The following is a 26382-nucleotide window of genomic DNA, read 5'->3' as shown; positions in this document are numbered from 1 at the left end:
GAGGCAGGAGTGAGGAACTGCATGTCTTTCTTAGCAGACAGCTGAAGCAGTGAAGCTATATCTATACCTTTCAATTTCTTGTATTCACTTCATTTCTCAAGGACCATGTGCAACTGCTATGTTTCAGAGTTAAGATAATATAAGATGTATTGTATTTTATTGTCCGTTCGCTATATTGTCCGTTCACTATGTTGTCCGTTAACGGAAATGTGTCTTTATGTTCACACCCCAAACCCCTGAGACAAACACAGACGAGGGACTGGAAGCAATAGGTCAGACGCATGGATCAGCCGCAGAGAAATTGTTGGGGGTCAAGTGCCTCGCTCAAGGACACAACAGCAGGCAATGGCATCTAGGATGATGCCAGCAACCCAGGCTGCTGGCCCACTTCTCTAACCAATAGGCTACCTGTCGCCCAGTAAGCTTTCAAGATTGTTTGCAACTGCAGTAACTGGATTGAAATGTACCACCCAGTTCCCCCCATTTCTCAGCCCTTCATCTCTCTCCCGCTGTATCTGTCCCCTGGTGGTTCAGGCCTGGTAGGTCTTGACTAGGATCCACATGAGCAGCACAGTGATCAAGACTACTGTGAAGTTCAGAAACAGCTCCTGCACAGACTGGTCCATTCTGCCCTGAGAGGTGCGGCAGCAGAGGAGAAGAAGAATGGGAATGTGTGGAGACAGGAAGGATGAGGGTCCTCACACCTTGCTTGGGAGGGCAGGTCACTCTGTCAGGGAGGCAAAAGTCTCTGAAGGTGTAATCTGAAAGGGGGGGAAGATGTTGACCTTGAATTTTCTGGTGACAAATTAAAACGGTATCCCAAAACAACACCTTACTCCAGGGACAGACTGGAACCAGTATTTACGCCCATTCTATCTCGAGGCCCCCATTATTAACTGAATAATGATCATTTTGTGCCAAACTTAGAATTTAGACAAGCCCATTAGGCTTAAGGTGAGCCAGCCCATTTGACATTTTTGCCAGAATTGCCCTATGACCAGTCTGTCTCTAACTTGCTCCTTCCTCTAGCTCCTACCCTTTCTGTAGTAGGTTGGCATTTATTGTCAGGAATCTTGCCCCGAAGGCAGCTCTGCAGAATGGTCACTAGCTGGCATAGGCACAAAGTCATAACATCTGATTTTAAACCTAACCCGAACCTTACAGCCAGGTCATCCGTCATACAAGTCAGTATTCGACATCCATCCATGTTGTCTGAGGACAACGGGAGATGTCATCCACTAGGGGCAACAGTGAGCACTGTTACCTTCAAGTAGGTTTCGGTTTTGCTCTGGTGTTGTAGATGGGGGATGGCAAATGGGTGTAAGGATCTGCCTCTAATTCCAAAGGTTGCAAGTTTGAATCCTGCAATAGAAAGTTGGTTTTGATGTAAAAAAAAGAAGGTAAGCCTATCCCAAACCTTTATAATTTGGAGTTAATGCCTAAATTTAACCCTAACTGAAAACACTTGGAGTTAATGTCCAAACTTAACCTTTATCACTTTGAAATGTGAAATTTGGAACAACTTTGAAATGTGATGTTTGAGAAACATGGAGGAACATCTAATTCTGACATGAGACTGTGAGAGCTCGATTAACAATAACACTAACCTCAACAACACAGCTAACCCTAATGTCTAACCCTAACCTGAAGTGAAGTCCAAAATGTTGACTTCGCATCTGGCCCATGTAGTGGAAATCATTCAGTTCTGCCTCCAGGGCAAGATTCAAGACTCCTTTCTGTATTTGCAGAAGCAGAGAAGAGTAAGTAACTTGACAGACACTTCCATATCTACAGTGTGTCTATCTAGACAGTATAACATGTCAGCCATTGGGCATTTACCTGGCTGGGTCTGGTGGTGGGTGTGACAGGCAACGGTCCTCTGTAGTCCTGTGGTCGGTGTTTCAGAGTTGTCCGTCTGTCTTCTACTTGTGATCGAAAAAGTCTTGGTTTTATGCATGTCAACATCAGAAGCCTCCTCCCTAAGTTTGTTTTACTCACTGCTTTAGCACACTCTGCTAACCCTGATGTCCTTGCCGTGTCTGAATCCTGGCTCAGGAAGGCCACCAAAAATTCAGAGATTTCCATACCCAACTATAACATCTTCCGTCAAGATAGAACTGCCAAAGGGGGCGGAGTCGCAGTCTACTGCAGAGATAGCCTGCAAAGTAATGTCATACTTTCCAGGTCCATACCCAAACAGTTTGAACTACTAATTTTGAAAATTACTCTCTCCAGAAACAAGTCTCTCACTGTTGCCGCCTGCTACCGACCCCGTCAGCTCCCAGCTGTGCCCTGGACACCATTTGTGAATTGATCGCATCTAGCTTCAGAGTTTGTTCTGTTAGAAACATATGCTCTCCTACACTAAGCTAGATGCCGCCTGCAAATCATCAAGGACCCACCAGTCAGCTCTCTGTAAACAAGGGGACACCATTTGTACTAATTTTGAAAATTACTTGAAACAAGTCTCTCACTGTTGCCCCCATCTCAGCTTCAGAGTTTGTTCTAGCTGTTTGTTCTGTGACCTAAACTGGGATATGCTTAACACCCCGGCAGTCCTACAATCTAAGCTAGATGCCCTCAATCTCACGCAAATCATCAAGGAACCCACCAGGTACAACCCTAACTCTGTAAACAAGGGCACCCTCATAGACGTCATCCTGACCAACTGGCCCTCCAAATATACCTCCACTGTCTTCAACCAGGATCTCAGCGATCACTGCCTCATCGCCTGTATCCGCCACGGAGCCGCAGTCAAACGACCACCCCTCATCACTGTCAAACGCTCCCTAAAACACTTCTGTGAGCAGGCCTTTCTAATCGACCTGGCCCGTGTATCCTGGAAGGACATTGACCTCATCCCGTCAGTTGAGGATGCCTGGTCATTCTTTAAAAGTAACTTCCTCACCATTTTGGATAAGCATGCTCCGTTCAAAAAATGCAGAACCAAGAACAGATACAGCCCTTGGTTCACTCCAGACCTGACTGCCTTCGACCAGCACAAAAACATCCTGTGGCGGACTGCAATAGCATCGAATAGCCCCGTGATATGCAACTGTTCAGGAAGTCAGAAACCAATACACGCAGTCAGTCAGGAAAGCTAAGGCCAGCTTCTTCAGGCAGAAGTTTGCATCCTGTAGCTCCAACTCCAAAAAGTTCTGGGACACTGTGAAGTCCATGGAGAACAAGAGCACCTCCTCCCAGCTGCCCACTGCACTGAGGCTAGGAAACACGGTCTCCACCGATAAATTCATGATTATCGAAAACTTCAATAAGCACTTCTCAACGGCTGGCCATGCCTTCCGCCTGGCTACTCCAACCTCGGCCAACAGCTCCGCCCCCCGTAGTTCCTCACCCAAGCCTCTCCAGGTTCTCCTTTACCCAAATCCAGATAGCAGATGTTCTGAAAGAGCTGCAAAACCTGGACCCGTACAAATCAGCTGGGCTTGACAATCTGGACCCGCTATTTCTGAAACTATCTGCCGCCATTGTCGCAACCCCTATTACCAGCCTGTTCAACCTCTCTTTCATATCGTCTGAGATCCCCAAGGATTGGAAAGCTGCCGCAGTCATCCCCCTCTTCAAAGGGGGAGACACCCTGGACCCAAACTGCTATAGACCTATATCCATCCTGCCCTGCCTATCTAAGGTCTTCGAAAGCCAAGTCAACAAACAGGTCACTGACCATCTCGAATCCCACCGTACCTTCTCCGCTGTGCAATCTGGTTTCTGAGCCGGTCACGGGTGCACCTCAGCCACACTCAAGGTACTAAATGATATCATAACCGCCATCGATAAAAGACAGTACTGTGCAGCCGTCTTCATCGACCTCGCCAAGGCTTTCGACTCTGTCAATCACCAAATTCTTATCGGCAGACTCAACAGCCTCGGTTTTTCGGATGACTGCCTTGCCTGGTTCACCAATTACTTTGCAGACAGAGTTCAGTGTGTCAAATCAGAGGGCATGCTGTCCGGTCCTCTGGCAGTCTCTATGGGGGTGCCACAGGGTTCAATTCTCGGGCCGACTCTTTTCTCTGTATATATCAATGATGTTGCTCTTGCTGCGGGCGATTCCCTGATCCACCTCTACGCAGACGACACCATTCTATATACTTTCGGCCCGTCATTGGACACTGTGCTATCAAACCTCCAAACGAGCTTCAATGCCATACAGCACTCCTTCCGTGGCCTCCAACTGCTCTTAAACGCGAGTAAAACCAAATGCATGCTTTTCAACCGATCGCTGCCTGCACCCGCATGCCCGACTAGCATCACCACCCTGGATAGTTCCAACCTTGAATATGTGGACATCTATAAGTACCTAGGTGTCTGGCTAGACTGCAAACTCTCCTTCCAGACTCACATCAAACATCTCCAATCAAAAATCAAATCCAGAGTCGGCTTTCTATTCCGCAACAAAGCCTCCTTCACTCACGCTGCCAAGCTTACCCTAGTAAAACTGACTATCCTACCGATCCTCGACTTCGGCGATGTCATCTACAAAATGGCTTCCAACACTCTACTCAGCAAACTGGATGCAGTCTATCACAGTGCCATCCGTTTTGTCACTAAAGCACCTTATACCACCCACCACTGCGACTTGTATGCTCTAGTCGGCTGGCCCTCGCTACATATTCGTCGCCAGACCCACTGGCTCCAGGTCATCTACAAGTCCATGCTAGGTAAAGCTCCGCCTTATCTCAGTTCACTGGTCACGATGGCAACACCCATCCGTAGCACGCGCTCCAGCAGGTGTATCTCACTGATCATCCCTAAAGCCAACACCTCATTTGGCCGCCTTTCGTTCCAGTACTCTGCTGCCTGTGACTGGAACGAATTGCAAAAATCGCTGAAGTTGGAGACTTTTATCTCCCTCACCAACTTTAAACATCAGCTATCCGAGCAGCTAACCGATCGCTGCAGCTGTACATAGTCTATAGGTAAATAGCTCACCCTTTTTCACCTACCTCATTCCCATACTGTTTTTATACTGTTTTGATTTATTTACTTTTCTGCTCTTTTGCACACCAATATCTCTACCTGTACATGCCCATCTGATCATTTATCACTCCAGTGTTAATCTGCAAAATTGTATTATTCGCCTACCTCCTCATGCCTTTTGCACACATTGTATATAGACTGCCCATTTTTTTTCTACTGTGTTATTGACTTGCTAATTGTTTACTCCATGTGTAACTCTGTGTTGTCTGTTCACACTGCTATGCTTTATCTTGGCCAGGTCGCAGTTGCAAATGAGAACTTGTTCTCAACTAGCCTACCTGGTTAAATAAAGGTGAAATAAAAAAATAAATAAAAAAAAACTGTCCTGAGGGCCAGGGTCCACCCCTAAAGTAACCTCCTGCCAATCGACTGACCACGGTTCAGATATAGTTTCTGGATGTTTGGGCCGTGGGGTGGAGCCGAACCCTCTGGAGCCTGACAATGGAACCTGACATGCAACCACATGCGGACCCTCACACACACCTCCTCTGCTGATGAGGATAGGACCCAGGGGATGGGGGACACAAGTGTTATTTTTAAAGCCTGGGCTGGTTTACAGTAGTTCTAAATACAATACTCATTCTTTGAATTATAAGAATTAGAGATGAGGCGTGCTGGAAAATATGCATGTTGTGTTTTGGCTGGGTTATGGATTCAACTCACACAATAACCAATGGCTTGGTTATGGATTCAACTCACACAATAACCAATGGCTGGAGTATAGATTCACCTCACACCATAAACAATGGCTGGAGTATAGATTCACCTCACACCATAAACAATGGCTGGAGTATAGATTCACCTCACACCATAAACAATGGCTGGAGTATAGATTCACCTCACACCATAAACAATGGCTGGAGTATAGATTCACCTCACACAATAACCAATGGCTGGAGTATAGATTCACCTCACACAATAACCAATGGCTTGGTTATGGATTCAACTCACACAATAACCAATGGCTGGAGTATAGATTCACCTCACACAATAACCAATGGCTGGAGTATAGATTCACCTCACACAATAACCAATGGCTGGAGTATAGATTCACCTCACACAATAACCAATGGCTTGTTTATGGATTCAACTCACACCATAAACAATGGCTGGAGTATAGCTTCACCTCACACAATAACCAATGGCTGGAGTATAGATTCACCTCACACAATAACCAATGGCTTGGTTATGGATTCAACTCACACCATAACTAATGGCTGGAGTATAGATTCACCTCACACAATAACCAATGGCTGGAGTATAGATTCACCTCACACAATAACCAATGGCTTGTTTATGGATTCAACTCACACCATAAACAATGGCTGGAGTATAGATTCACCTCACACAATAACCAATGGCTGGAGTATAGATTCACCTCACACAATAACCAATGGCTTGGTTATGGATTCAACTCACACCATAAACAATGGCTGGAGTATAGATTCACCTCACACAATAACCAATGGCTTGGTTATGGATTCAACTCACACCATAAACAATGGCTGGAGTATAGATTCACCTCACACAATAACCAATGGCTTGGTTATGGATTCAACTCACACCATAAACAATGGCTGGAGTATAGATTCACCTCACACAATAACTAATGGCTGGAGTATAGATTCACCTCACACAATAACTAATGGCTGGAGTATAGATTCACCTCACACAATAACCAATGGCTGGAGTATAGATTCACCTCACACAATAACTAATGGCTGGAGTATAGATTCACCTCACACCATAACTAATGGCTGGAGTATAGATTCACCTCACACAATAACTAATGGCTGGAGTATAGATTCACCTCACACCATAACTAATGGCTGGAGTATAGATTCACCTCACACAATAACCAATGGCTGGAGTATAGATTCACCTCACACCATAACTAATGGCTGGAGTATAGATTCACCTCACACAATAACTAATGGCTGGAGTATAGATTCACCTCACACCATAACTAATGGCTGGAGTATAGATTCACCTCACACAATAACCAATGGCTGGAGTATAGATTCACCTCACACAATAACCAATGGCTGGAGTATAGATTCACCTCACACAATAACCAATGGCTGGAGTATAGATTCACCTCACACAATAACCAATGGCTGGAGTATAGATTCACCTCACACAATAACCAATGGCTGGAGTATAGATTCACCTCACACAATAACCAATGGCTTGTTTATGGATTCAACTCACACCATAAACAATGGCTGGAGTATAGATTCACCTCACACAATAACTAATGGCTGGAGTATAGATTCAACTCACACCATAACTAATGGCTGCAGTATAGATTCACCTCACACAATAACCAATGGCTGGAGTATAGATTCACCTCACACCATAACTAATGGCTGGAGTATAGATTCACCTCACATCATAACTAATGGCTGGAGTATAGATTCACCTCACACAATAACCAATGGCTGGAGTATAGATTCAACTCACACCATAACTAATGGCTGGAGTATAGATTCACCTCACACAATAACCAATGGCTGGAGTATAGATTCAACTCACACCATAACTAATGGCTGGAGTATAGATTCACCTCACACAATAACCAATGGCTGGAGTATAGATTCAACTCACACCATAACTAATGGCTGGAGTATAGATTCACCTCACACCATAACTAATGGCTGGAGTATAGATTCACCTCACACAATAACTAATGGCTGGAGTATAGATTCACCTCACACCATAACTAATGGCTGGAGTATAGATTCACCTCACACCATAACTAATGGCTGGAGTATAGATTCACCTCACACCATAACTAATGGCTGGAGTATAGATTCACCTCACACAATAACTAATGGCTGGAGTATAGATTCACCTCACACCATAACTAATGGCTGGAGTATAGATTCAACTCACACCATAACTAATGGCTGGAGTATAGATTCACCTCACACAATAACCAATGGCTGGAGTATAGATTCAACTCACACCATAACTAATGGCTGGAGTATAGATTCACCTCACACAATAACCAATGGCTGGAGTATAGATTCACCTCACACCATAACTAATGGCTGGAGTATAGATTCAACTCACACCATAACTAATGGCTGGAGTATAGATTCACCTCACACCATAACTAATGGCTGGAGTATAGATTCAACTCACACCATAACTAATGGCTGGAGTATAGATTCACCTCACACCATAACTAATGGCTGGAGTATAGATTCACCTCACACAATAACTAATGGCTGGAGTATAGATTCACCTCACACCATAACTAATGGCTGGAGTATAGATTCACCTCACACAATAACCAATGGCTGGAGTATAGATTCACCTCACACCATAACTAATGGCTGGAGTATAGATTCACCTCACACAATAACTAATGGCTGGAGTATAGATTCACCTCACACCATAACTAATGGCTGGAGTATAGATTCACCTCACACAATAACCAATGGCTGGAGTATAGATTCACCTCACACAATAACCAATGGCTGGAGTATAGATTCACCTCACACAATAACCAATGGCTGGAGTATAGATTCACCTCACACAATAACCAATGGCTGGAGTATAGATTCACCTCACACAATAACCAATGGCTGGAGTATAGATTCACCTCACACAATAACCAATGGCTTGTTTATGGATTCAACTCACACCATAAACAATGGCTGGAGTATAGATTCACCTCACACAATAACTAATGGCTGGAGTATAGATTCAACTCACACCATAACTAATGGCTGGAGTATAGATTCACCTCACACAATAACCAATGGCTGGAGTATAGATTCACCTCACACCATAACTAATGGCTGGAGTATAGATTCACCTCACATCATAACTAATGGCTGGAGTATAGATTCACCTCACACAATAACCAATGGCTGGAGTATAGATTCAACTCACACCATAACTAATGGCTGGAGTATAGATTCACCTCACACAATAACCAATGGCTGGAGTATAGATTCAACTCACACCATAACTAATGGCTGGAGTATAGATTCACCTCACACAATAACCAATGGCTGGAGTATAGATTCAACTCACACCATAACTAATGGCTGGAGTATAGATTCACCTCACACCATAACTAATGGCTGGAGTATAGATTCACCTCACACAATAACTAATGGCTGGAGTATAGATTCACCTCACACCATAACTAATGGCTGGAGTATAGATTCACCTCACACCATAACTAATGGCTGGAGTATAGATTCACCTCACACCATAACTAATGGCTGGAGTATAGATTCACCTCACACAATAACTAATGGCTGGAGTATAGATTCACCTCACACCATAACTAATGGCTGGAGTATAGATTCAACTCACACCATAACTAATGGCTGGAGTATAGATTCACCTCACACAATAACCAATGGCTGGAGTATAGATTCAACTCACACCATAACTAATGGCTGGAGTATAGATTCACCTCACACAATAACCAATGGCTGGAGTATAGATTCACCTCACACCATAACTAATGGCTGGAGTATAGATTCAACTCACACCATAACTAATGGCTGGAGTATAGATTCACCTCACACCATAACTAATGGCTGGAGTATAGATTCAACTCACACCATAACTAATGGCTGGAGTATAGATTCACCTCACACAATAACCAATGGCTGGAGTATAGATTCACCTCACACAATAACCAATGGCTGGAGTATAGATTCACCTCACACAATAACCAATGGCTGGAGTATAGATTCACCTCACACCATAACTAATGGCTGGAGTATAGATTCACCTCACACCATAACTAATGGCTGGAGTATAGATTCAACTCACACCATAACTAATGGCTGGAGTATAGATTCACCTCACACCATAACTAATGGCTGGAGTATAGATTCACCTCACACAATAACTAATGGCTGGAGTATAGATTCACCTCACACCATAACTAATGGCTGGAGTATAGATTCACCTCACACCATAACTAATGGCTGGAGTATAGATTCAACTCACACCATAACTAATGGCTGGAGTATAGATTCACCTCACACCATAACTAATGGCTGGAGTATAGATTCACCTCACACAATAACTAATGGCTGGAGTATAGATTCACCTCACACCATAACTAATGGCTGGAGTATAGATTCAACTCACACCATAACTAATGGCTGGAGTATAGATTCACCTCACACCATAACTAATGGCTGGAGTATAGATTCACCTCACACAATAACTAATGGCTGGAGTATAGATTCACCTCACACCATAACTAATGGCTGGAGTATAGATTCACCTCACACCATAACTAATGGCTGGAGTATAGATTCAACTCACACCATAACTAATGGCTGGAGTATAGATTCACCTCACACCATAACTAATGGCTGGAGTATAGATTCACCTCACACAATAACTAATGGCTGGAGTATAGATTCACCTCACACAATAACCAATGGCTGGAGTATAGATTCACCTCACACCATAACTAATGGCTGGAGTATAGATTCACCTCACACCATAACTAATGGCTGGAGTATAGATTCACCTCACACAATAACCAATGGCTGGAGTATAGATTCACCTCACACAATAACTAATGGCTGGAGTATAGATTCACCTCACACCATAACTAATGGCTGGAGTATATATTCACCTCACACCATAACTAATGGCTGGAGTATAGATTCACCTCACACCATAACTAATGGCTGGAGTATAGATTCACCTCACACAATAACTAATGGCTGGAGTATATATTCACCTCACACCATAACTAATGGCTGGAGTATAGATTCACCTCACACAATAACTAATGGCTGGAGTATAGATTCACCTCACACAATAACCAATGGCTGGAGTATAGATTCACCTCACACAATAACTAATGGCTGGAGTATATATTCACCTCACACCATAACTAATGGCTGGAGTATATATTCACCTCACACCATAACTAATGGCTGGAGTATAGATTCACCTCACACCATAACTAATGGCTGGAGTATAGATTCACCTCACACCATAACTAATGGCTGGAGTATAGATTCACCTCACACAATAAGTAATGGCTGGAGTATATATTCACCTCACACCATAACTAATGGCTGGAGTATAGATTCACCTCACACCATAACTAATGGCTGGAGTATATATTCACCTCACACCATAACTAATGGCTGGAGTATAGATTCACCTCACACAATTCACCTCTATGACTCCCTGTATCCTTTTAGTGGGCCACATGGGCACTAAAAGGAAATATAGCATTTTACAAGCCCGTTATATTAAATTAAGCAGCCTTTAAAATAGACCACATTGAAATTCAATAAATCTGATTTTTAATATGAATAGACTTGCTTTAAAAAAAAGTCATTTCTGAAGATGATGAATTATTTAATGTTATTAGTGATTCCAATCCTATCCCTCATTTTAACATCAACCCTGTAAACCAAACTCTCATTTTAACATGGGGAATTCTTCCTTAAAAGCAGGTGAGAACTGGTTTTACTCTTTAAGGACATTTTATGGTGTTTTGTGGTGGAAAACTGAGCAGGTCGTGTATACTATGTCAACCCTGTTACCCATAGATAAACAGGCTAGAGATGTATTCACATTTTTTATTTATTGTGAATCTTGTATTCAATTGTCCCTTCCTGTTGCACACAACAAGCTTCCATTCCCCCTGTCACAGGGGGATTTCGGGCTGATTTAAGATAAAAGTTTTCAACCCTGTTACAGTCCACTCTGTTACTTTTTTGGGCATTTAATAGGCACTTACTATAGAAAATATATTTTATCAACTGCGAGAGATGGGAAAAACTGTTTTTTATTAAGTTGAATATTTGCTCTTTTGTTCAAGTTCAAGTTTTATTGTCACATGCACAAGTACAGTTAAATGTATAACACACACACACTGGGGTCACAGCAGGACTGCTGAGAGAGTTTTCCGAGCCGCTCTCATTCCAGGATTCCATAGGTATTCCAAGAGGATTAATATAATCCAGGGGACTGTCTCTTACTGGAATTATGGAGGCCTTGCATCTGTGTCCCGCTGCCACCACAGACAGCACTGATGGAGTGTTCTGGGAAATATCAACATGGAGTGATGCTATTGGACAGGTGGAAAACATACATAATTACATTATGGTTATTCATTATTTTAGTATTGTTCTTTAAATGTCTTCATATCTTGACAGTAATATGTAGTGGGACATACACTGAGTATACCAAACATTAGGAACACCTTCCTATTACTGAGTTGCACCCCCCTTTTGCCCTCAGAACATTCTCAATTCGCCGGGGCATGGACTCTACAAGGTCTCGAAAGTGTTCCACAGGGATGCTGGCCCATGTTGACGGCAATGCTTCCTACAGTTGCGTCAAGTTGGCTGGATGTCCTTTGGGTGGTGGACCATTCTTCACACACACAGGAAACTGCTGAGTGTGAAAAACCCAGCAGCGTTGCAGTTCTTGACACAAACCGCTGCACCTGGCACCTTCTGCCATACCCTGTTCCAGGGCACTTAAATATTTTGTTTTGCCCATTCACCCTCTGAATGGCACACATACACAATACATTTCTCAAATGTCTCAAGGCTTACAATCCTTCTTTAACCTGTCTCCTTCCCTTCATTTACACTGAACATACCGGTATGCTAGAAGAGATATGTACATTAACCTATAGTGATACATGTTGCATTAACATCCTATTAATGTACTTTTCACTGTAAAATGTTTAGCGTTAACAACAAAAAGATTTTACTCCGTTGATATAAAATGTATGAAAATGTATGAACTTATAATGTAATACAACCAATTGTGCTCCCTAGTTTTTGCCTAGTTTTGTTAATTCAACTTGATTTCCTGAGTTGACATACTGTACATTAAAGATGAAAGGCAGCCTGGTAACTTAAGTTAGGTCAAATCAAATTGAGTTGACAAAACTAGGCCCAATAAAATGAGTTACAACTTCATACAATATAACATTTTAAGTCATGAGGGTAACTCATATACTTTACGATGAAATAGATAACATTTCCATTTAGATTTCAATGAAGGATTCAATAATGAATGAATCCTTTATTTCCGCAGGTTGTCTAAGAGATCATCATCATGTCAGCTGGGAATCATAGCTTTGTGACAGAGTTTGTCATCGTTGGGTTCCCTGGACTTCAGCCAGAGTTCTACGGTCTTGCCTCAACTGTATTATTCTTGGTGTATTTTTGCACTGCAGTAGGAAATGTTGTTATTCTTGTATTGTTCGCAACAGACCGGGATCTCCACAAACCCATGTATTTTGTTATTTTACATCTGGTTGTTTCTGATATTCTCTTTAGCACCACCACATTACCAAAGATTATTGCCAGGTATTGGTTTCAAGCAGGGGCCATTTCATTCACAGGTTGTTTTGTCCAGATGTACTTAGTGCACTATTTTGGAACTGTAAATTCATATATTATATTTATAATGGCTTTAGTGTCACGACTTGTACCGACCGTAACTCCTCTCCCTGTTCGGGCGGCGCCGGCTTACTTGCCTCTACCGATCCCTTTTCCTTTTCTAGATGTTTTGTCTGTGTTCCTTTTCACACCTGGTTTCAATTGCGTTTATTTCTGTGTGTATATAGGGCACCTGTTACCTGCCTTAATTCGTGCAGGATTAGACCTGTGTGTATTGCACTCAATTGTATTTGATGTTTGTTGTTTTCTCTATTACGCACAGTTTTGGGGGGGGGATTTTTGTCTGTGCCATTTTTGTATTGGTGGACTATATTATTAAACACGCTTCTCAGACATCCCTGCTCTCCTGCGCCTGACTCCTACACCTCTCACCGAGACGCATTGAATCACAGAATCCTGCACCAGATAATTATGGAGTCAGCAGGAGCAGACGCACTGCCAGGGTCCGTGGAGGAGCGAGTTCAACACCACACTGCAGTGTTACACCGACTGGGGACCGCCATGGATCAGGTGATGGCGAAGATGGAGAGATGGGAGAGAGGTGGCCTTCCCACACCGTTATCAGCCACACCCCAACCAGTACCTCTACCCTCTCCTTCATTGCCTGAGCACAGTGGGATTCGACTCGCCCTCCCGAGGGAGTACGACGGGACGGCGGCCGGGTGCCAGGGCTTCTTACTCCAGATGGACCTATACCTGGCGACCGTTCGTCCGGCTCCTTCGGGGGGTGAGAGCGTGAACGCCCTCTTCTCCTGCCTCGCAGGTAAAGCCCTGGAGTGGGCCAAGGCGGTATGGAACGATCCTGACTCGGCGAGGGACCACTACCCAGAGTTCACCCGCCGCTTTTGGGCCGTGTTTCGATCACCCACTTGAGGGTCGAGCGGCGGGTGAACGGCTGTTCCATCTGAGGCAGGAGAGGAGGAGTGCTCAGGACTTTGCTCCAGAATTCCGGACCTTGGCCGCTGGCGCGGGATGGAATGACAGGGCCTTGATCGATCACTATAGGTGTAGTTTGCGTGAGGACGTCCGTAGGGAGCTGGCCTGTAGAGACACCACCCTGTCCTTGGACCAATTGATCGACATGTCCATTCGGTTGGACAACTTGCTGGCGACCCGCGGACGTCCAGATCGGGCTCTGTCAGTTCCATCCCCCAGCTCCACCACTCCAACACCCATGGAGCTAGGAGGTGCTTCAGCGAGGGCGACCGGAGGAGGGGGCCTTTCCTGTGTCAGCTGTGGTCGCAGAGGGCACACTGCTGACCGGTGCTGGGGGGGTCCCCCCGGGAGTCGAGACGCCAGGCCGAGCACTGCCCGGACACCTCAGGTGAGTCGGCACCAGGCTCACCCTGAGCCCCCTGTTGGTCACATGTATGTATGGATTGTTTTTCCTGAATTTTCCCCTCTTTCCCGGCATAAGGCGCTAGTAGATTCAGGCGCGGCGGGGAATTTTATTGACCGTGGTTTAGCGAACAGGTTAGGGATTCCCCTTGTTCAGCTTGACAAACCCTTCCCAGTGCACGCCTTAGATAGCCGACCATTAGGGTCAGGGCTAGTCAGGGAGGCCACGGCTCCACTGGGTATGGTTACGCAGGAGGGTCATGAGGAGAGAATTAGTCTCTTCCTCATTGATTCTCCTGCGTTTCCGGTGGTGTTGGGGATCCCCTGGTTGGCCCGTCACAACCCCAGGATTTCGTGGCAACAGAGGGCTCTACAGGGGTGGTCGGAGGAGTGCTCAGGCAGGTGTGTACGAGTTTCCATTGGTGCTACAACGGTGGAGAGTCCAGACCAAGTCTCCACCGTGCACATTCCCTCAGAATATGCCGATTTGGCTATTACCACCTCATCGACGAGGGGATTGTGCGATAAATCTCCTGGTAGGCGCTGCACTTCCCAGGAGTCACGTGTATCCCCTGTCACAGGAGGAGACGTTGGCTATGGAGACATACATATCGGAATCTCTGGGGCAGGGGTTCATTTGGCCCTCCATCTCACCTGCCTCCTCAAGTTTATTTTTTGTGAAGAAGAGGGAGGGAGGTCTGCGTCCGTGCATTGACTATAGAGGTCTAAATTCCATCACGGTGGGGTATAGTTACCCGCTACCTCTCATTGCCACTGCGATTGAGTCATTTCACGGAGCACGGTTTTTCACAAAACTGGATCTCAGGAGTGGATATAACTTGGTGCGTATCCGGGAGGGAGATGAGTGGAAGACAGCGTTTAGTACCACATCCGGCCATTATGAGTACCTCGTCATGCCGTACGGGTTGAAGAATGCTCCAGCAGTCTTCCAATCTTTTGTGGATGAGATTCTCCGGGACCTGCACGGTCAGGGTGTGGTGGTTTACATCAATGATATTCTGGTCTATTCCGCTACACGTGCCGCGCATGTGTCTCTGGTGCGCAGGGTACTTGGGCGACTGTTGGTGCATAACCTGTACGTCAAGGCTGAGAAATGCTCGTTCTTCCAACAGGCCGTCTCCTTCCTTGGGTATCGCATTTCCACATCGGGGTTGGTGATGGAGGATAACTGCATTGCAGCCGTGCGTAATTGGCTGACTCCAACCACGGTAAAGGAGGTGCAGCGGTTCTTCGGGTTTGCCAACTACTACCGGAGGTTTATCCGGGGTTTTGGGCAGGTGGCTGCTCCCATTACGTCACTGCTGAAGGGGGGCCCGACGCGTCTGGTGTGGTCGGCTGAGGCGGACAGGGCTTTTGGTCGCCTGAAGGCTCTGTTTACCTCGGCTCCCGTGCTGGCGCATCCGGACCTCTCTTTGGCATTCATAGTGGAGGTAGACTCATCCGAGGCTGGGGTTGGAGCCGTGCTCTCCCAGCGCTTGGGTGCGCCACCGAAGCTCCGCCCCTGTGCTTTCTTTTCCCGGAAGCTCAGCCCGGTGGAGCGAAACTATGACGTGGGGGATCGGGAGCTGCTAGCTGTTGTCAGAGCCCTGAAGGTGTGGAGACATTGGGTTGAGGGGGCCCAACAACCTTTTCTCATCTGGACTGACCACCGTAATCTAGAGTACATTCGGGCAGCGAGGAGACTGAACCCTCGTCAGGCAAGGTGGGCCATGTTTTTCACCTGATTTAGGTTCACCATCTCCTATAGACCAGGCTCCCAGAACACTAAGGCAGACGCACTGTCCCGACTATGTGATACGGAGGAGTGGGCCATTGATCCTGCGCCCATCCTCCCAGCTTCTTGTCTAGTGGCACCTGTAAGGTGGGAGGTGGACGCAGACATTGAGCGAGCATCGCGTGTTGAGCCCACTCCACCACAGTGTCCAGCGGGACGGGTGTATGTTCCGCTGGAGGTTAGAGACAGGTTCATTTGGTGGGCTCACACATCCCCCTCCTCTGGTCACCCGGTGATCGGTAGGATGGTGCGATGTCTTCGTGGGAAGTACTGGTGGTCCACTTTAGCCAAGGACTTGAGGGTTTATGTGTCCTCCTGCTCAGTGTGCGCTCAGTGCAAGGCTCCTAGGCATCTGCCCAGAGGGAAGTTACAACCCCTTCCCATTTCACAGCGGCCTTGGTCACACCTGTCGGTTGACTACTTGACCGATCTGCCACCATCACAGGGCAACACCACGATCCTGGTCGTTGTGGATCGGTTTTCTAAGTCCTGTCGTCTCCTCCCTTTGCCCGGTCTCCCAACAGCCCTACAGACTGCGGAGGCCCTGTTTACTCACATCTTCCGGCACTACGGGGTGCCTGAGGATATTGTTTCTGATCGGGGTCCCCAGTTCACGTCCAGGGTGTGGAAGGCGTTCATGGAACGTTTGGGGGTCTCGGTCAGCCTAACCTCTGGGTTTCACCCCGAGAGTAATGGGCAGGTGGAAAGAGTGAACCAGGATGTGGGTAGGTTTCTGCGGTCGTATTGCCAGGACCGGCCAGGGGAGTGGGCGAAGTACATCCCCTGCGCAGAGATGGCCCAGAACTCACTCCGCCACGAACCTGTCACCCTTCCAACGTGTGTTGGGCTATCAGCCGGTCCTGGTACCATGGCATCAGAGCCAGACCGACGCTCCTGTGGTGGACGATTGGGTGAGACGCTCAAGGGAAACCTGGGAGGCCGCCCATGGGTACCTTAAACGGGCCGAAGGGCGGCAGAAGGCCAGTGCCGACCGCCTCCGCAGCGAGGCCCCGGTGTGTCCGGGTCTGGCTCTCGACCCTCCACCTGCCCCTCTACCTGCCCTGCCGGAAGCTGGGTCCGCGGTTTGTGGGGCCATTCAAAGTCCCGAGGAGAATAAACGAGGTGTGTTATAGGTTACAGCTCCCCCGTATTACCGTATTAACTCCTTGTTTCATGTGTCTCTCCTCAGGCCGGTGGTGGCTGGTCCGCTTCAAGAAGATTAGGTCCTGGAGGTCCCTCCGCCCCCCGCCTGGTAATCGGGGGGGCGCCGGCGTATGCAGTTCGGTCCATACTGGACACCTCGTGGACTGGGAGGGGTACGGTCCAGAGGAGAGATGCTGGGTGGCGGTGGAGGACGAACTGGATCCACCTATGCTCAGGGAGTTTCACCGCCTCCATTCTGATCGCCCTGCGCCTCGTCCTCCGGGTCGTCCTCGAGGCCCGCGTCGTCGTGCTGCGGGAGCCGCGCGTCATGGTGGGGATACTGTCACGACTTCTACCGATCCCTTTTTCCTTTTCTAGTTGTTTTGTCTGTGTTCCTTTTCACACCTGGTTTCAATTGCGTTTATTTCAGTGTGTATATAGGGCACATTACGCACGTGAATGTAAAGTGTTGGAACTGTGTTTGTTCCTCAGTGCATTTGCACAAGTTTCTGAGTATCCGAGAGAGCGTAGTTTTTCGGGGATTTTTGTCTGTGCCATATTTGTATTGGTGGACTATATTACTAAACACGCTTCTCAGACATCCCTGCTCTCCTGCGCCTGACTCCTACACCTCTCACCGAGACGCATTGTATCACATTTAGACCGATTGCTCAGATATCCAATGATTATCAAAAACTCGACTATTCATATTCTCAGTACCACTGCTTGGATTGTTGCGAAAGCCGGCCCATTGATGATGGTAATTAGGGCCTATCCTCTTCCTTACTGTGACTCAAACAAAATCATGCAGTGCTACTGTGATCATATCGCTATAACAACGCTTGCATGCACTGATAGGGTTCCTTATAGTTTTCCTGCTTTTATCTTTGCCATGCTGGCATTACTGGGACCTCTTGCTTTCATTATATTCTCATATTGCTCTTTTATTGTGGCAGTTGTTCAGATTGCGAGCTCCCAAGGCCGCCTCAAAACCCTTTCTACCTGCAGTGGTCAGATGATCATCATTGCCCTGTATTATCTACCCAGGTGTTTTATTTATCTGGCCAGTAATATCGGCATTAGATTCAGCACTGATTTACGTATTGTTGTTATCATGTTGTATAGCCTGCTCCCTCCCATGATCAATCCACTGATATACTGTTTCAAGACAAAACATATGAAAACAAGCCTTGTGAAAATATTCAAGAAGTCAATTGCTCCACAGAAAGATAATGTATTTGCTGTCAGCCAATGATTCAAGTTGATTTTTAATCAGAGATTGAGTTCTGTTATTATGTTTGGAAAAACTTGTCCCTACAACAATATTAACTGAGTACCAAATCCTGACCTCAATGCCAAAATGGACATAACGCTGTGTAACAGTAGCGAACACCTTGTTAGATTGACACATATATAGCATTTAGTGTTAATTGTTGTACGAAGAACATTATCTATTTTGTTATTTTAAATTGGGTTGTTTCTGATATTCATATTCATATTACCAAAGATTATTGCCAGGTATAGCCAAAAATTACGTTTGTTTTGAATCAGAGGATTTTTGATTATGTTCAGAATTCCCTACAACAATAGAAACTGAGTACCAAATCCTACCTTAAAATCCAAAACTGACATACAAGGAAGGCCATGATTCTGTTTAACCTGCTCAGTAGGGAACACATTTCATTAGAGTGACACAGACACAGCATGTTGGGTTTCTTGTTGTGGAAAGAGTATTGCGTTAGCTCACTGGGTAGTTTTTCCCCTTGTGGCTTTGCCATCTCCAGAACTTGTCAACGTCATCATAAATTATTCGGTCACTTAGTATATAAATTGTGAGCATAAAGATCTTTGGTGAAGAGCTTCTCAGGAAGTGTCTTCGTTTTCACATTTTAGTTTACTGTAATCGAGGTAAGGACATTTCTCTAACAATGTATTTGATTTTGGGTGTATCAAACTGAGAACATGGATGATGACTGATGAAGGTACTTCGTTTCTCATTTGATTTGCCAACACCTTATTTGAAAGTCTGCTTTTAAACTTCTTACACATATTATTGCTTTGTTTGTTTCCTACTACATTTAGTAAATCCATGCATAAGGCCTGTTGTTCATGATTAGTTTAGCTTTAAAGGTCCTGGTTAAACATTATGTAAGTCATTGGATGTCATAAGGTGTATGCACCAATTTGTAAGTCGCTCTGGATAAGAGCGTCTGCTAAATGACTTAAATGTAATGTAATGTAATACATTCACATGTAATTAATCATATCAATGAATAAATTATACATTATCATTTTCCAAGGTTTACTGACGGTTATCTACAAACTAAAAAAAATACATATATATTGTGATTGTTGGCATTGCAAAACATTTCTCTCTGTGAGCTGAAATCATTATTGGTAAATGCACAATGGGCCAAATCCCAAAATGAAATCTGCAATCATAACATTTCTTTGTTAAAATCTTCTTCTGACAATATGCATGATTTACATGAAAGTCACATATGCATATGTCAATGTAGGATTTGACACTGCAGTATCATGAGCAATGTTACATTTGATTTGACAAAAACCTGTTAAAAACGTTTAGGTTGCTCTAGGTTGCAATGATGGATAATGTACTATAACATAAATGTTCATTACTTTCCAGTGTTGGTTCTAAGAGAACACATCACCATGTCAGTGAGGAATCACAGCTTTGTGACAGAGTTTGTCATCGTTGGGTTCCCTGGACTTCAGCCAGAGTTCTATGGTCTTGCCTCAACTGTATTATTCCTCGTTTATTGCTGCATTTTAATAGGAAATGTTGTTGTTATTATCTTGTTCGCAACTCATAACGTTCTCCATAAACCCATGTATTTTATCATTTTGAATCTGGTTGTGTCTGACGTGCTATTCAGCACCACCACTTTACCAAAGATTATTGCCAGATATTGGTTTCAGGCAGGAGCAATTTCTTTCTTTGGTTGTTTTTTGCAAATGTACTTAGTTCACTATTTTGGATCCGTAACTAGCCTTCTCCTATTGATAATGGCTTTAGACCGATACGTGTCAATCTGTTTCCCGCTCAGATACCCAATGATTTTCAACAACTCCACTATTCATATACTCAATGTCACTGCGTGGGTGCTTGCACATCTTCCCTCTCTTTCAATGGTAATTAGGGCCTATCCTCTTCCTTACTGTGACTCAAACAAAATCATGCAGTGCTACTGTGATCATATCGCTATAACAACGCTTGCATGCACTGATAGGGTTCCTTATAGTTTTCCTGCTTTTGTTTTAGCAATGGTGGTATTACTGGGACCTCTTGCTTTCATTATATTCTCATATTGCTCTATTATTGTGGCAGTTGTTCAGATTGCGAGCTCCCAAGGCCGCCTCAAAACCCTTTCTACCTGCAGTGGTCAGATGATCATCATTGCCCTGTATTTTCTCCCCAGGTGTTTTATTTATCTGGCCAGTAATATCGGCATTAGATTCAGCACTGATTTACGTATTGTTGTTATCATGTTGTATAGCCTGCTCCCTCCCATGATCAATCCACTGATATACTGTCTAAGAACTAATGAAATAAAACAGATAATGATCAAACGATTTAGACGAATACAAGTGCACGTTCAATAAGATCGCATAGGACTAATAAATTATTTTTTGTTCAATCAAATAAAAATACTATACTGTATATTTGTAAATCCATGCTTTATAAGTGTTTTATTGCTGATTTCCATGGCCTAACTGAGTATAAAGACAAGGGGTTTAGCTTCCAAAACAAAACGGACTCCAAAATGGTTCTACGTGGAACCCAAAAGAGTTCTATCTGGAACCAAAAAGGGGTTCTCTTACATTTTCAAAAAATGTAGGTAGGGTGTGTGCTCTGCTTACTTTCATGATTTGGGTGCACGTGTATTATTTAAAACATAATGTTGGATGCATCAAACAAGAGAAAACATTTTGGGTACAATAACAGTTATTTTTATTGTAGAGCGTGTAAACAGAATGCTTGCCAACTCATCTCCAACACTACAGTCCCTCTAAGAGGCAGGAGTGAGGAACTGCATGTCTTTCTTAGCACACTGCTGAAGCAGTGAAGCTATATCTATACCTTTCAATTTCTTGTATTCACTTCATTTATCAAGAACCATGTGCAACTGCTATGTTTCAGAGTTAAGATAATATAAGATGTATTGTATTTTATTGTCCGTTCGCTATATTGTCCGTTCGCTATGTTGTCCGTTAATGGAAATGTGTCTTTATGCTCACACCCCAAACCCCTGAGACAAACACAGACGAGGGACTGGAAGCAATAGGTCAGACGCATGGATCAGCCGCAGAGAAATTGTAGGGGGTCAAGTGCCTCGCTCAAGGACACAACAGCAGGCAATGGCATCTAGGATGATGCAAGCAACCCGGGCTGCTGGCCCACTTCTCTAACCAATAGGCTACCTGTCGCCCAGTAAGCTTTCAAGATTGTTTGCAACTGCAGTAACTGGATTGAAATGTACCACCCAGTTCCCCCCATTTCTCAGCCCTTCATCTCTCTCCCGCTGTATCTGTCCCCTGGTGGTTCAGGCCTGGTAGGTCTTGACTAGGATCCACATGAGCTGCACAGTGATCAAGACTACTGTGAAGTTCAGAAACAGCTCCTGCACAGACTGGTCCATTCTGCCCTGAGAGGTGCGGCAGCAGAGGAGAAGAAGAATGGGAATGTGTGGAGACAGGAAGGATGAGGGTCCTCACACCTTGCTTGGGAGGGCAGGTCACTCTGTCAGGGAGGCAAAAGTCTCTGAAGGTGTAATCTGAAAGGGGGGGAAGATGTTGACCTTGAATTTTCTGGTGACAAATTAAAACGGTATCCCAAAACAACACCTTACTCCAGGGACAGACTGGAACCCGTATTTACGCCCATTCTATCTCGAGGCACCTATTATTAGCTGAATAAGGATACTTTTGTGCCAAACTTAGAGTTTAGACAAGCCCATTAGGCTTAAGGTGAGCCAGCCCATTTGACATTTTTGCCAGAATTGCCCTATGACCAGTCTCTCTCTACCTTGCTCCTTCCTCTAGCTCCTACCCTTTCTGTAGTAGGTTGGCATTTATTGTCAGGAATCTTATTGTCATAACATCTGATTTTAAACCTAACCCGAACCTTACAGCCAGGTCATCCGTGATACAAGTCAGTATTCGACATCCATCCATGTTGTCTGAGGACAACGGGAGATGTCATCCACTAGGGGCAACAGTGAGCACTGTTACCTTCAAGTAGGTTTCGGTTTTGCTCTGGTGTTGTAGATGGGGGATGGCAAATGGGTGTAAGGATCTGCCTCTAATTCCAAAGGTTGCAAGTTTGAATCCTGCAATAGAAAGTTGTTTTTGATGTAAAAAAAAAAGAAGGTAAGCCTATCCCAAACCTTTATAATTTGGAGTTAATGCCTAAATTTAACCCTAACTGAAAACACTTGGAGTTAATGTCCAAACTTAACCTTTATCACTTTGAAATGTGAAATTTGGAACAACTTTGAAATGTGATGTTTGAGAAACATGGAGGAACATCTAATTCTGACATGAGACTGTGAGAGCTCGATTAACAATAACACTAACCTCAACAACACAGCTAACCCTAATGTCTAACCCTAACCTGAAGTGAAGTCCAAAATGTTGACTTCGCATCTGGCCCATGTAGTGGAAATCATTCAGTTCTGCCTCCAGGGCAAGATTCAAGATTCCTTTCTGTATTTGCAGAAGCAGAGAAGAGTAAGTAACTTGACAGACACTTCCATATCTACAGTGTCTATCTAGACAGTATAACATGTCAGCCATTGGGCATTTACCTGGCTGGGTCTGGTGGTGGGTGTGACAGGCAACGGTCCTCTGTAGTCCTTTGGTCGGTGTTTCAGAGTTGTCCGTCTGTTATGGATTCAACTCACACAATAAACAATGGCTTGGTTATGGATTCAACTCACACAATAACCAATGGCTGGAGTATAGATTCAACTCACACAATAACCAATGGCTTGGTTATGGATTCAACTCACACAATAAACAATGGCTTGGTTATGGATTCAACTCACACAATAAACAATGGCTTGGTTATGGATTCAACTCACACAATAAACAATGGCTTGGTTATGGATTCAACTCACACAATAAACAATGGCTTGGTTATGGATTCAACTCACACAATAAACAATGGCTTGGTTATGGATTCAACTCACACAATAAACAATGGCTTGGTTATGGATTCAACTCACACAATAAACAATGGCTTGGTTATGGATTCAACTCACACAATAAACAATGGCTTGGTTATGGATTCAACTCACACAATAACCAATGGCTGGGTTATGGATTCAACTCACACAATAAACAATGGCTTGGTTATGGATTCACCTCACACAATAACCAATGGCTGGAGTATAGATTCACCTCACACAATAACCAATGGCTGGAGTATAGATTCACCTCACACAATAAACAATGGCTTGGTTATGGATTCAACTCACACAATAACCAATGGCTGGAGTATAGATTCAACTCACACAATAACCAATGGCTTGGTTATGGATTCAACTCACACAATAACCAATGGCTTGGTTATGGATTCAACTCACACAATAACCAATGGCTTGGTTATGGATTCACCTCACACAATAAACAATGGCTTGGTTATGGATTCAACTCACACAATAACCAATGGCTGGGTTATGGATTCAACTCACACAATAAACAATGGCTTGGTTATGGATTCAACTCACACAATAACCAATGGCTGGGTTATGGATTCAACTCACACAATAAACAATGGCTGGAGTATATATTCACCTCACACAATAACCAATGGCTTGGTTATGGATTCAACTCACACAATAAACAATGGCTGGAGTATATATTCACCTCACACAATAACCAATGGCTTGGTTATGGATTCAACTCACACAATAAACAATGGCTGGAGTATAGATTCACCTCACACAATAACCAATGGCTGGGTTATGGATTCAACTCACACAATAAACAATGGCTTGGTTATGGATTCAACTCACACAATAACCAATGGCTGGGTTATGGATTCAACTCACACAATAAACAATGGCTTGGTTATGGATTCAACTCACACAATAACCAATGGCTGGGTTATGGATTCAACTCACACAATAAACAATGGCTTGGTTATGGATTCAACTCACACAATAAACAATGGCTTGGTTATGGATTCACCTCACACAATAACCAATGGCTGGAGTATAGATTCACCTCACACAATAACCAATGGCTGGAGTATAGATTCACCTCACACAATAAACAATGGCTTGGTTATGGATTCAACTCACACAATAACCAATGGCTGGAGTATAGATTCAACTCACACAATAACCAATGGCTTGGTTATGGATTCAACTCACACAATAAACAATGGCTTGGTTATGGATTCAACTCACACAATAACCAATGGCTGGGTTATGGATTCAACTCACACAATAAACAATGGCTTGGTTATGGATTCAACTCACACAATAACCAATGGCTGGGTTATGGATTCAACTCACACAATAAACAATGGCTTGGTTATGGATTCAACTCACACAATAAACAATGGCTTGGTTATGGATTCAACTCACACAATAACCAATGGCTGGAGTATAGATTCACCTCACACAATAACCAATGGCTGGAGTATAGATTCACCTCACACAATAACCAATGGCTGGAGTATAGATTCACCTCACACAATAACCAATGGCTTGGTTATGGATTCAACTCACACAATAACCAATGGCTTGGTTATGGATTCAACTCACACAATAACCAATGGCTGGAGTATAGATTCACCTCACACAATAACCAATGGCTGGGTTATGGATTCAACTCACACAATAACCAATGGCTGGAGTATAGATTCACCTCACACAATAACCAATGGCTGGAGTATAGATTCACCTCACACAATAACCAATGGCTGGAGTATAGATTCAACTCACACAATAACTAATGGCTGGAGTATAGATTCAACTCACACAATAACCAATGGCTGGGTTATGGATTCACCTCACACAATAACCAATGGCTGGGTTATGGATTCAACTCACACAATAACCAATGGCTGGAGTATAGATTCAACTCACACAATAACCAATGGCTGGAGTATAGATTCAACTCACACAATAACCAATGGCTGGGTTATGGATTCACCTCACACAATAACCAATGGCTGGGTTATGGATTCACCTCACACAATAACCAATGGCTTGGTTATGGATTCAACTCACACAATAACCAATGGCTGGGTTATGGATTCAACTCACACAATAAACAATGGCTGGGTTATGGATTCAACTCACACAATAACCAATGGCTGGAGTATAGATTCACCTCACACAATAACCAATGGCTGGGTTATGGATTCAACTCACACAATAACCAATGGCTTGGTTATGGATTCAACTCACACAATAACCAATGGCTTGGTTATGGATTCAACTCACACAATAACCAATGGCTTGGTTATGGATTCAACTCACACAATAACCAATGGCTTGGTTATGGATTCAACTCACACAATAACCAATGGCTTGGTTATGGATTCAACTCACACAATAACCAATGGCTGGAGTATAGATTCACCTCACACAATAACCAATGGCTGGGTTATGGATTCAACTCACACAATAACCAATG

The 26382-nt window shown here is 44.3% G+C and overlaps 3 protein-coding genes across 4 annotated transcripts; 1 reads left to right on the top strand and 2 right to left on the bottom strand.

Annotated features, from left to right (window-relative positions):
- Window positions 1-425: 425 nt before the first annotated feature.
- Window positions 426-1357, bottom strand: LOC118390099 (sarcolipin). The gene is made up of 2 exons (XM_035780362.2): window positions 1265-1357; window positions 426-761 (listed from the first exon to the last, which is right to left on the bottom strand). Exon 2 carries the CDS (start codon window positions 624-626, stop codon window positions 531-533), a length of 96 nt encoding a protein of 31 aa, XP_035636255.1. The 5' UTR covers window positions 627-761; window positions 1265-1357; the 3' UTR covers window positions 426-530.
- Window positions 1358-19552: 18195 nt separating this feature from the next.
- Window positions 19553-21395, top strand: LOC118390167 (olfactory receptor 2AT4). 2 transcript variants are annotated; one of them, XM_052506598.1, is made up of 2 exons: window positions 19553-19691; window positions 20357-21395. In XM_052506598.1, exons 1-2 carry the CDS (start codon window positions 19676-19678, stop codon window positions 21331-21333), a joined length of 993 nt encoding a protein of 330 aa, XP_052362558.1. In that variant the 5' UTR covers window positions 19553-19675; the 3' UTR covers window positions 21334-21395. The 2 variants fall into 2 exon arrangements, with proteins under 2 accessions (XP_052362558.1, XP_052362578.1); XM_052506618.1 differs by having other exon boundaries at window positions 19581-19617.
- Window positions 21396-21686: 291 nt separating this feature from the next.
- LOC118394802 (sarcolipin-like) lies at window positions 21687-24343 on the bottom strand. Its single transcript, XM_052506829.1, has one exon. The coding sequence runs from the start codon at window positions 22368-22370 to the stop codon at window positions 22275-22277; it is 96 nt and encodes a 31-aa protein (XP_052362789.1). The 5' UTR covers window positions 22371-24343; the 3' UTR covers window positions 21687-22274.
- Between the last annotated feature and the right edge of the window lie 2039 nt (window positions 24344-26382).

This window comes from Oncorhynchus keta, chromosome 1, assembly GCF_023373465.1.
Source record: "Oncorhynchus keta strain PuntledgeMale-10-30-2019 chromosome 1, Oket_V2, whole genome shotgun sequence".
Classification (NCBI taxonomy): Eukaryota; Metazoa; Chordata; class Actinopteri; order Salmoniformes; family Salmonidae; genus Oncorhynchus; species Oncorhynchus keta.
The sequence above is the reverse complement of the archived record's forward strand: the minus strand, read 5'-3'. Positions and strand labels throughout refer to the sequence as shown.

Coding starts and splice junctions, on each gene's coding strand:
- LOC118390099 (XM_035780362.2), bottom strand. CDS start 626: ATGGACCAGTCTGTGCAGGAGCTGTTTCTGAACTTCACAGTAGTCTTG.
- LOC118394802 (XM_052506829.1), bottom strand. CDS start 22,370: ATGGACCAGTCTGTGCAGGAGCTGTTTCTGAACTTCACAGTAGTCTTG.